The sequence below is a fragment of the Artemia franciscana genome, chromosome 17 (genome assembly GCF_032884065.1).
Source record: "Artemia franciscana chromosome 17, ASM3288406v1, whole genome shotgun sequence".
In the NCBI taxonomy this organism is placed as follows: Eukaryota; Metazoa; Arthropoda; class Branchiopoda; order Anostraca; family Artemiidae; genus Artemia; species Artemia franciscana.
This window is the reverse complement of record NC_088879.1, coordinates 31,248,881-31,261,303: the sequence shown is the minus strand read 5'-3', so window position 1 is coordinate 31,261,303 and position 12,423 is coordinate 31,248,881. Positions and strand designations below refer to the sequence as shown.

Below are 12,423 nucleotides of genomic sequence, written 5' to 3'. Positions count from 1 at the left end.
TCAGAAAAGAAAGCGTGCCGAGGAATCAAAAGAACAGCAGGGAAACAGGCTTGAGGCTAAAGAACGCAAAACCGCGCAGTTAGATGAAGATCCACCTGGACAGCGAGAGTCAAAACATATCAAAACTGAAAATGATAGCGATGATGATTGGGTTTGGGATTTTGACTCGGATAAGGTCATCAATGCCTACCAGATTTTAGTTAAAAAAAACAAAGGTTCGGCGATATGTATTTCATAGTGAAGCTGAAAAATAAAGAAGAAAACTGAAAAAAGAAAAAATGTAAAAAACTAAAAAATACTAAAAAGAAAAAACACTCAAAGAGAAATTACGGACCGGGACACAAATGACGCCCGGGACAGAGGGAATATAAATAACGACCGGGACACTCAAAGAGAAATTACAGACTGGGATACCGGGACACAAATGACGACCGGGACACAGGGAATATAAATGACGACCAGGACACAGGTATTTAAGAATATCGTTCAAAGACCAATTTTTAATTGTAAGAAGACCGTTGAAAGAGAAATTTCTAATTGTAAAATGACTGAAGAACCTACAATGGCAACGGTACCACCATCGAAGTAGATAACCAGTGGGTTGTTCCATATTCCCCATTAGTGCGAAACGTCAACCCCAAGTCAAATTCGTGCACTGTTTGGCATCATTTTAACAACTTGCTCTCCATCAGCTCCTACAGAGTTATGGGAAAAATATAAGTCAAAAATGTCCGAAGATATACTCCATCGAAAACAGTTAGAGACGTCAGATATGACTTTTGATTTTACATCAGAAATTTATAACTACACTTTAGTTATTATAGAAGATTTGTGCGTACGTATGGCAAACAAACCTCTTCAGGATTTGGGAATGCCTTCACCTAACCGTATCGCTGCTGTTTCGACATGTGTAGAATTGGATCGTGAAAAAAGTTACAGTACGAATGATCTATTGTCGTATGTACAAAATAACATTTCAAAGTTAACGTCGGAACAAAAAGACATTTATGATACGATAGACTCAATTTCAGGACGTATACAACTACCTGCTGATTTCTGTAATTTAGTGACGTCCAAAAATTAATTGATTGAAAAAGTATTTCCGAATATTCTAAAAAATTATAAAAATAATAAATGGCTAAGTGAAAGAGCGATTCTCGCACCCAAAAATATAGACGTCCACGAAAATCAACAATATTGTTTTGACCAAGATTCGAGACCAGGCAGTCCTTTACAAGTCAGTCGACACAGTTTTGGAACCAAATGAAGCGGTTAATTATCCATCTGAATTTTTAAATTCCATAGATCTTTCAGGGTTTCCACCACACGTGCTACAACTAAAAATAGGCGTACCAATAATACTTTCAAGAAATATCAACCCACCAAAGCTTTGCAGTGGCACGCGACTTGCCGTAAAAAAAAAACAATGGAAAACCTAATAGAGGCCACAATCTTGACAGGGCCTTTTGAGGGTGAGGCTGTTCTTATTCCTCGCATTCCCATGATTCCAACGGATCTGCATTTCAAAATACTGATTGTTTTTCCCATGGACAATTGTGCGTTGCATGTTCGAGGGTCGGTAAACCTGACAATCTATTTATATGCAGCGACAATTGGACAGCGAAAAATGTTGTATATTCGCAAGTTTTACGCAGTTAATTTGTATTGTATCCACCTATCTATCTATCTATATAAAAACGAGTTGTGTGTATGCATGTTTGTTTGTTTGTAAAAAGAGCGTTTGTATATGACGTCATTATTAGTACATACGGCTTTGTATATGCACAGACAATGGGAAAGCCAAGAATGTTGTATATTCGCAATTTTTACGGAGTTTAACTCCTGCAGACGAAATGAATGCTTGCCGGAAAAATTATAATTTATGGGCACACGTAAAAATATTAAAATTAACGACAAATATGCGTGTCCGATTGCAAAACGATGACTCTGGTCAAACATTTTCAGATCAATTGCTGGCAATTGGAAACGGAAAGCTCCCAGTAGTGGGAAAGCCAAAAATGTTGTATATTCGCAATTTTTACGTAGTTTGAAACACATATATAAATCTATCTATATTCACAGGTGGGACACAGGGACACAACTACAATGGCGCGTAACTAACATGGCGCGTAACGACTTACGCGCGCGGGGGGGCTTGGGGGGGGCGCGAAGCGCCCCACCAACTAGGTGTTGGGGTGGCGCGAAGCGCCACCCCAACAACTAGTATATATATATATATATTTAACTACGTAAAAAATGCAAATATACAACATTCTTTGCTGTCCCATTGTCTGTCCATATAAATAGATTGTCAGGTTTACCAACTCTTGAACATGCAAAATAATAATTGTCCATGGGAAAACAATCCGTATTCACATCTAAACCGCATTTTTCTAACGATTGCCCTTGAGCTTTGTTGATGGTGATTGCTAACCGAACATTCCCTGTGTCCCCGTCGTCATTTATATATCCCCCTGTGCCCCCGGCGTCCCCGTTGTAGTTGTGTCCCTGTGTCCTGGTCGTCATTTATATTCCCTGTGTCCCGGTCGTCATTTGTGTCCCGGTGTCCCGGTCTGTAGTGTCATCTTATAATGACGTCATATACAAAGCCTTATATACTTATAATGACGTCAAATGCAAACCCACAAACAAAGAAACATGCATATATACAACTTATTTTTATATATATAAATACAGTTTCTTCTTTAGTTTTTTTTTCTTTTTTTAGTTTTTTCTTTTTTTAGTTTCTTCTTTTTATTGATTTGTTTTCTTCAATTTGTCAATGTTCATTGACAAATTGATTTTTCAATTGATTTTTCCAAGATTTTTCACTTGGAAAAATCTTTACGTGCCAAGCATGCTAAAGCTCCAACAATTTATATTAAACCTCAAGATTTGGGGTATCTGTTTTAAGGTTTTCGAATTACTTTAATCTATTTAAATACTTACTTTAATTCAATTACTTTAATTCTAAATATATTGAAATATTTGTGCATTTCCCAGTTTTTTTTTAGTTTTTTCTTTTTTAAGTTTTTTAGCTTTTTTAGTGTTTTTCTTTTTAGTTTTTTATCTTTTTATTTTTTTACGTTTTTTCTTTTTAGGTTTTTTCTTTTTAGTTTTTTTTGTTTTTTACCATTTTTCTTTTTTCGAATTACTTTAATCTATTGTCAAAATATTTCGAAATATTTATGCAATTTCCAGTTTTTACATTCTAGTTTGTTTTCTTTTATATATATAGAAGATATAATCTGGCGTAACAGACAAAGTGTAACAGACATAACAGACAGACAACTTATTTATATATATATATAGATAGATAGATGAATCAGACCTTTGTGGACGTTACGTAATAATCATATGTGATTAAATTTTTAACTTTGTCAATCTAGATAACGAATTTGATAATGAGTTAAAATGGATATGGGAGGGGGACTGGTTGCACTCCAGTCTTTTTTCAACGTTCCTTCAACATGACCATAAATTTAAACTTCATACCCTCAAGTTTATACCCTCAGCTGTTCTCGACACATTGCATATCCGTCGTCTTCTAAAACTGGATGCTCAAAGTATCTCTTGATTTAGTTAAAGATGCTCCTGAACATTTTCAGAATGATGTGACGGTTAATACCATCAGTCATTGTAAATATTGCTGGTATTTCCTTTTTACAACCAATAAAGGAAAAATGTCTTTTGATTGTGTTTGGCATTCTTCTTGAAATTTCCCTACCTTAATGCTCCATGTTTTTTTTTTATAGGATAAAACATGCTCTCTTTTCTTGAAAAAAAAACCTTGTATGTTAACAACGGGCAACTTGCTGAAGAGGGGGGAGAGTTTTTGGAGGATTTTTCATGAGAACATTTTTGCACGGAGGGGGGGGGGGAAAGACCTACACATAAATTCGTCTTTTCCACTTTCCTTAGCACTTCTCAGCTAAACTAAAAATAAGAGAACCAAAATAAAACATGCCAATTTGGAAAACCATGTTTTCAGTTTTTCCATGTGAGAGGCGGGAGGGTATACTCCTAGACCCATACACAGTGACTGGGCGAAGGGACCCCCCCCCCATTGACAGACATAGAAAAGGAGAAATAAAGCTGGCTTTAAGAGTTTGTGACGTCCGATTTTTCTTTGTTTTTATGACAACAAAACAGAACTTTTTTATTAATCATTTTGACAGTCATTTAAATTATTACTTCAAAAACCAAAAAAATTCCAACAAGGTTGAACATGCAAAGATTCTAACTCGTGTTGTACCTAATGTGAGTACGGTGGTTGAGTTGCACGAGAGTTCAGTTATAAGAGGTCAGCTGCACGGTGGTTCAGCTGGTCGGTGGTCCCGTTGCCACTGATATGAAGTTGGTATTAAGTTGACACTTCAGAGAATGTTGAGCAGATATTAAAATTAATGCTCAACTTATCAAACTGGACCCAAAAACGTGTTTCAAAAGAGTTTCTCAAAAACAAGTAAAGAGCGAATTAAAAAATTATAAAGGGCAGAAATTACCATGAATAAAAAGATAAAACCTAAAACAAACATTAATTGCTATGAACAATACCACCCAACTTCGATGACGTGTTCTCTTGACCCCACAAATATTGAATTTATTATTAAAGTTGACTCAACTAGGAAATCAAATTTGTAAGAAATGGACAATGACTAACATTGAACCGTTTACTTTCAGCTGCAACTGTGTAAGGTAAATTTGTTTTTTTGTGTTTTTTTTCAATTATCGAGAGGACAATTTGATAAGTACGACGGCAGTGCTATTATATAAAAATGATCACTTTTAATAAAATTGTTCTAATGCTACTACTACTATCTGTTAAAAAATAAGGACAGAGACGCCAATTGCAGATCAAGACGGGGGGGGGTGTTCCCTTTACTTGATTTTAAAAAATCATACCCTCCGATACTAAAAAAAAAATTGTACCTTAAAAGAAAAACAAACTTATGTCCTCTCCTACATCTTCGTGCATTGGTGACCCTGGCTAAGGGTAATAGAAAAACAGCCATTTGGACATGGTTCACATTAACAATCCACCGCGAAATTAGAAATTTTTTAGGCCTTCTACAGCTATTGAAATACCTCAGCAAGGGCAAAAAAAAATTAATTAAGTACATGACTCATGAACAGACTGAGAAATAAGGAGTTTCAGCTAACACTAAAACTCCGATCTGCATACTGCAAATACCTCAAGTTTTTACTTCAATACCCTCTCTACGAGAGAAACTCATATGTTCTAAGATCTCGAAACATGGTGGACCCAATTGTCGTTGTGCCGTCTACTGAAACAAGTAAAGAAAAAAGGCGTTGGAAAAATTGTTCGATTTTATGCCTCTACACCTGATCTCTTGTTTTTTCCTTTTCTTCTTTGTATTATTCCGCTTTTCTCTTTTTTTGTACGAGAGGTCTTTTTTGAAATAAAATTATTATTATTATAATTGACTTCGTCTACTTTAATTTTGGTCCCAAAAAAAGATACTTTCGATCAATATTACTATAAATAGCTTCTTTTTTCAGGTCCAAACCATTGGTATTCACTAGCTAAAATGGACCTGGAAAAAGCTGAAAGGGTAATAAGAAACACGAACAAAGCAAAAAATATCATCATCTTTATTGGAGATGGTATGGGAATGTCAACAGTCACTGCCGCAAGGATTTATCAGGGACAAAAAGATGGAAGAAGAGGGGAAGAAGGTTACCTCCATTTTGAGAAATTTCCGCACGTTTCACTCATCAAGGTAATTCTCCTTTTAAAAAATCAAGGTTTTTTGTATATGTAAAACACCTTGAAAATTCAGAATTACGACCACTACAAGATGGCGGTACCCCCACCCCCTGAGAAAAGAACGCACTGTGGAAAACTTCTGGCAGCATTTGTACCCACTCACGAAAGATCTATTGCCGGTGCTTTCATTCAGGATGTTTTACAGACAGGGTATTTCTTCAATAGAATATTTGTCAACTTTAAGGCAAAATTGAACTGTAGTCCCTTTAGAGGCCACATATCTCGCCTTCAGTGGGTACTCTGAGGAGGAGGAGTGTAACTTTTAAATCTGAAGATTAAAGAGAGGACTAATGATGCTAATTGAAAGTTAATCAGCCATCCCACATCAAAATAGATGAATAAAAAAAAAACAGAATTAAGTATATTCATTTCAGAGTTCCTAGCTAGCGGTAAGCTTCATTTAGTTTGTGAGCGAAGGAAAATCGAAAAGCAGACAATCATCTCATGGACAAGGACTCCCAGGCTCAGGGACAAGCTCAGTCAATAGATATTGCCCAGTATCCGTATCTATTGATGTCTACTCCACTCAAAAACATCAAAACACATTAATGTGGGTTAGTTTTGGGCGGTAGAACCGGGTTCAAGTGAGGTATAAGGAACGAAGTGCAGTTGAAAAGTTCAATCTTCATCATTATCATCATCAAGGGGTTATGGTCCAATAACCGTGTACCATCCAATAGCCATTTATGATCTATTTAGATCATAAACATCAACATACATCGCTGTGGGTCGGTCTTGGACAGTAGTAGAACCAGAACCAAACGAGGTGGATGGGGCAAAATACAGGGGAGACGTTCAATCATTATCACCATCATCGTCAACGGGTTATGGTCAAATAACTGTCAGATCCCGTCCAGTTATCATTTATGGTCTACATCACTCAAAAACCGTCAGATTAGTTAGATGTTGGTTGATTTTGGACGGTAGAACCGGATTGAAATGAGGTATAAGGGACAAAGTACGGTGGACACGTTCAATCCTAATCATCATCATCATCAGTGGTTTATGGTCCAGTAACCATAAATTATCGTCCAATAACCATGTATATATTTTCCTTACAAAAATCAGAATCTATCAATGTTGGACTGTAGAGCCGGATTCAAACGAGGTAGAAGGGTAAGAGCGAGGTAAAAGGGCGAAGACAGTGGGGACGTTGAACCATCATGATTATCATCATCAATAGGTTACGGTGGAACTAAAAGTGACATGAAAAACTTTTGCATTAAGTTCCCGGCTGACTGACCGTATTTCAAACAATAGGTTGTGCGAAAAGTGTGGTTCGATGTCGCTTTCTAGGGCTATAATTTGACAAAGGTAGACCTGACTAGGGCATGTTCTGCGGATTAAAGATGACAAATTACCAGAAATTGTCCTTTTCGGCTAATCGTCTATGGCTATACAGAAAGCAGGTCGTCCACGGTTGGTGGGAGGATGTCGTAAGGAAAGATTTAAGGGAAATGGAAACTTCCTGGGAGGGTGTAAAGAGGGAGGCTTTGAATAGATTAGGATGGAGGAAGAGCGTGCATAGCTGTGTTGCCTTCAGACGGCTTGGTGCTGAGGTGAATTATTATCATTATTAGTATAATACATGTGCATTGCCTAACAATTCATACAGTCAGGCAGTTGTGTGTTCTCATCTCATTAAATTAAGTTAAATTATGTTATTGCCGCGGTTGACTCGTATTTTGACCATAGAGTTAATGCGTGTTTTTGACCTTTCGTGAGTACAGAGGCCCCAACTTTCGTTCAAAAATCAGATTCATCTCAAATGGATTGCCAAAAAATAAAATTTATTCCCGAAAAAGCAAATCACGCCAAAAAATAAGCCAGCTCAAAATAAAAATAGCCAAGTTTTAAGCCACAAGCCAGTTCCAAAAATTTTCACGCCAGTCACCAACAAAATATGCCAGTTTGGCCAAAAATATGCCAATCTGGCAACACTGTTGTTAATCCATCAACGCCCTTGTCATGCAAGATGACGGATGTAAGTTGTAGTTCAATAAAAGGAGGCATATTTAAATTTTAATTAAGATAAGATTGGTGCCAATATTACATTTCCTTTTCCGGTAATCAATTTTGGTCATTAAGACAAAAGCTACCTCACAATACAAGTGCTGGAACCGTCTTAATGTTATTATCATTTAAATATATTCAAGTGTACAAAGCATATACAGGGCACATGAAATCTATATATCTTATGCAGGAAAAATATGTCAAATCGAGATATTATCAAGGGGAAGGGTGGGAATTCTTCATTCAATAGTTTTGATGGCAATATATATGAATTAATTTAAATTTGTTAAGGAAATGCGATACCTGAAAGATCATTTCGCGAGCCTCAGCACCGGCTGGTCCCCTCAAAGGCAAAGGGTCCACTAGTGAATACTTCCAGGGAACTAGTTACCATCTAAAGCTGTCGAGAATTTCTGGTTTGACAGTAAAATTTGACTGAAAAGGCAGTGAGAGTTTATTTCCTTTTCATCAGCGATTTTGTTAATCATAGCGGGTGGCACAACAAAAAACTCTCAGAACAAGAACAACAGAACAAGAACAAGAACAACAGAACAAGAACAAAGAACTCTCAAAGCAGCCAAATAACTTAAATTCCTTTTACCTAATTTTGAGCCTTTTTCGAGCAGGCATGCTAGCACATTTCTAGGGACTGCCCTTTCTTACCCTTTAAAAAGAAAATTCTGCTCCTTTTAAGAGCGTTTGACACCTCAAACACAATTTTCTGAGCCTCAACGTCGACTGACTGTCTCAAAGACAAAAGGTTCATTAGATAATTCTCCAAGGAGACTAGTTATCATTGAAAGCTATTGAGAATTTGTGATTTGACTGTAAAATTTGATTGAAAAGATAATTTCAATCAACAATTTGAAAATCACAAACAGGAAAATCACAGAGCTGTAAAATTGATCAAAATTCATTTCTTTTGAGAATGATTTTGGTATTTTCCTAGCAGGTATGCTAGAACGTTTTTAGAGACTAGCCTTTCCAGAATCTCAAAAAAATTATGCTCCGTTTATTAAAAAAAAAAAAAACAGAATTCACTCTGTCTAATGCTATAAGTTTCGTCAAAGTTGAATATCTCTATCTCCAGCACAAAACAAGAGAAGTTACAAGATCTTTTTAAGATCTCAAGGAAAGTTGTTTCCTGCCGTGTATTTGGATTGGTTATCGAAGTTCTACAAGTTAAGGCAAGACATCCCAAGCAATTGTAAATAGTTTGGGAACAAAAACCAGAAAAGTTTATAATGGACGAGATAGGCTGATTATTTGTGGTATCAAATCCCTAAATAGAAAAAAACAAAATCCACGCTTTCTGATGAGATAAATTTCGCTAAAACTAACTATCTTTATCTCCGAAAAAAAATTGACATTCCCGTCAGTAACTGACGGGAATGTCAATTCCCGTGAAATAGTGCATAAAAACATTCAGTTTGAAAAGAATAAACTAAACCAAATGATTCGTCTCCAACTGAACTCCACATCTTCAGTTTCCCACCCACGCATCCCTTCGTCAGTCAAATTGTAAAATAATTAATAATGCATCAAAATTTCCGGCTTCTAAAGGTTGCCGATGACTAATCCGAGGCTAAGTTCGCAATATCATTTTCTAGTGCAAAACACAGCAAATACATATTTCATAAATACTGTTCTATTTTCTCTAACCTTAGTAATTGATCACTTGGTCAATAGTTCCAAACACGGTGCTCAAATTACAAATTAAGCCTCTTAAAATATGCATAGTATGAAGTATCAAATCTCCACTTTTAATTTCCCAGAGTTTGTATTAAATTGTTCCGGAGTTTTTTTTGTTTTTTTTTCTTGCAAATATGAGGCTAACGTAGCAAAACACATTGTAGATATTTCACTGAACTGTGGCTCTGTCATTTGGTGAAATACAAATACTAGAAAACAAAGGAGAGAGCTCATCTACAAACTTGAATCGTTCATGGAATATTGCTAGAACAAGGTTGATGATGTGGTCCCTTATAGGGGAATCAAAATCACGGAATCAAAATTAAGTAGTTGTGGGTATCAAAGCCATGGCTAATTGTACAAAAAGCCAAGACAGATAGTCCGAGTGAGTGAGAGGCAAATCTAGCATAAGCCCATATTAGGATCGTATAAAAATGATGTCAGTTCACTTGTTGATTAATAAGTCTATCTATCATCCGTCCATGGGTCATTCCTAGGGCAGAACTAAGGTAGATACTCATAGATCTAAGGGACGACCTATTCTGAGGTAGTTTCCTCTTTGATCATTGGGAGTACACACAGTGTTCGTTTTTTCTTCAGGGAACTAAGAACAAGAGCTAGAGTACGTTTGTGGGCATCCATAGTTTTCATAATTGTGATTGCAATCAAGTGGCTAATGAGATCGAATGCTTTCTGAAAGTCCCTTAGTATAAGGTCAACATATGTACTACCATTGCATTATCACGCCATTTGAAGACTATATCCCCTAGAAGGACTAAGGGGACCGTAGTGTTGTTTCCCTTTAGGCCGCGAAATTGTAAAGGGTCTATGTTGTCTTTCAAGGTGGTATTCAGGGGGGGGGGTCAGGGGGTTTGAACCCTCCCCCTCACGAAATGTTTTTCTGACTCGTAAAAACGTAACAAAAAAGGATATAAACAAATTTTTATGTGTTTTTTGTAGTTTTTTGTGTGTGTAAACCCTCCCCCACCAAAAAAACCTTGTGTGAAACACCCTGAGAAAAAATCCTGGATGTGACCCTGTTGCTTTTAGTTTGTTTTATCATTTTTTTTTTCAAGATGAAGAGTTCTGTTACCTTGGCTTGACGTGGCGGATATTGGTCGTACTTCTCTATAAGAATTTGGAGTCTTGGTTTTGGGGATAACTTATAACATAAGTATATTTCCGGCACTGAGAAAAGATCTTTTCAAAAAAGCACGAATTACACTCTCCAAAGAAGTTCTAATTTCCATTAAGTTCTTCCTTACGTTCTCCTCCAGCCTCATTCGAGGAAATCCTGTTTTTCTATTGGCCCTAGATGTTTGGCCAAAAAGCACGATTTTCTCCAGTCTGTCATCCTTCATCCGCAGAACGTGTTCTGACAATCTCAAACTTTACTCTTTATTGCCCTAGAAAGTGGGGTAAAACTGTATTCTCGTACAGTTCAACGATTAAAATACGGTCAGTCAGACGGTTCCACTGCAAAACACCTAACAAATCCTTCTTCGTCTTTCGGAGCGCCCACTTTTCAGAACCATAGTTGACCAGTTGCATCAGTGTGGCTTCCAATATTCTAATTTTGGTCCACAGACTTATCTTCCTACTATTCCAAGCTTTATACAACAGTGAAAAAATACCCTGGACCTTAATGAATACTTGTCCACCTACCATTACCCACCATAAGCCAAGCCAGAGTGAGGTGCCCTCTTTTCCTTGGGCATATGTCTCTGGACCAAGTTCAAAATATTTATTGGTAAAGTTTATCGTGCATATGCAAAAAAAAAGGATAAAAACAAGCAAAAAGAATAATAAAATAAAAAATAACGATAAAAGACGAATTACTTCAATTTTTTAAAGGCACTATACTAGTGAAACCGTATACCAGACTCAGACACAGTTTTCCAGGCAGTAGGACCAGCAGTCGCGTCATCAAAGTACAGTGACTGATGGGTGAACTGCCACAGGGTCTTCAATAAAGCATATGTTGTAGTTTAATGTAAAGAAAAAGGGCTGAGGGGTACACTTACGTCCAAGGGCTGAGGGGCAGAAGGAATTGCGGTGTTACCTTTCACTGTTACTCTGAAAGGTCCATCTGTTTTAAGGTTTGGTTTTTTATATTTTTATCTGTATTATCCTGCATTAAATACAGTCAAGCGGTGGGCTTGACCGAAATATTTGCAGAATTTTGTAGTGTTTTCACTGGATGCTATTGTCCTCGTTTTCTCTTCTTCGCGATTTTATGTTTTGTCATGATTAGCCAATGCGGTCTCAGAAATTATTTAAGAATGCCGTTGCTCTTGTAGGAGTCAATCTAAATAGCACCGAATTACTGTTATCACGGTCTTATCTAGGATGGGAGATACCTCGTTGGAACCGACCTCCCAAAACTTCGGTCTGACCCGTACAAAAGAAACAAATATATATGTAAACAAACTTTTGTTTACATGGAATTACAAGGGGTCAGTTTTTCAACAATTTATACGAAATCCCTAGAAAGAGGTATTTCAGCAAGGTTTGGACAAATTTTTTGCACCTACTTCGATTTAGAATTTTCCATAATAGCACGGCATCCACAAAAATAAGTTTATGCCAAAATTATAAAATATTATATGAATTATTTATAGACATACAATGTCGACAGACAAGTTCCAGATAGTGGTGCGACAGCAACTGCCTTTTTCTCTGGAATCAAAACGAATTTCTATACACTTGGAATGAATTCATTGGCAAAATTTAATACATGCAACGTAGAAATAGGCAAAAAGGCACATGTCAAGTCAGTTTTACAGTGGGCTCAAGACAGTGGACGAGACACAGGTAAAATACTGATCTTAAAATGCTCAATATTTTCAGATTATTCAGAGTCATTCCTAAGGGGAGGGGATACCCGTGTCAGCTACCCAGGAACAGCAGCTAGGGGGGCGGCAGGG

At 36.9% G+C, this 12,423-nt stretch overlaps 2 protein-coding genes across 7 annotated transcripts in view; one reads left to right on the top strand and one right to left on the bottom strand.

The window, feature by feature from the left end:
• The window catches only part of LOC136038142 (DNA-binding protein SMUBP-2-like), a 544,983-nt gene that overhangs the window by 53,150 nt on the left and 479,410 nt on the right, over window positions 1–12,423 (bottom strand). The gene's annotated exons all lie outside the window — the stretch shown is intronic.
• Window positions 1–12,423, top strand: part of LOC136038143 (alkaline phosphatase-like) — a 69,402-nt gene that overhangs the window by 41,001 nt on the left and 15,978 nt on the right. For all 6 annotated transcript variants that reach the window (XM_065721179.1, XM_065721176.1, XM_065721180.1 and 3 more), the window contains 2 exons: window positions 5,524–5,744; window positions 12,118–12,310. In XM_065721179.1, the coding sequence (XP_065577251.1) occupies window positions 5,524–5,744; window positions 12,118–12,310 (414 nt within the window). The remainder of the gene's footprint in view (window positions 1–5,523; window positions 5,745–12,117; window positions 12,311–12,423) is intronic.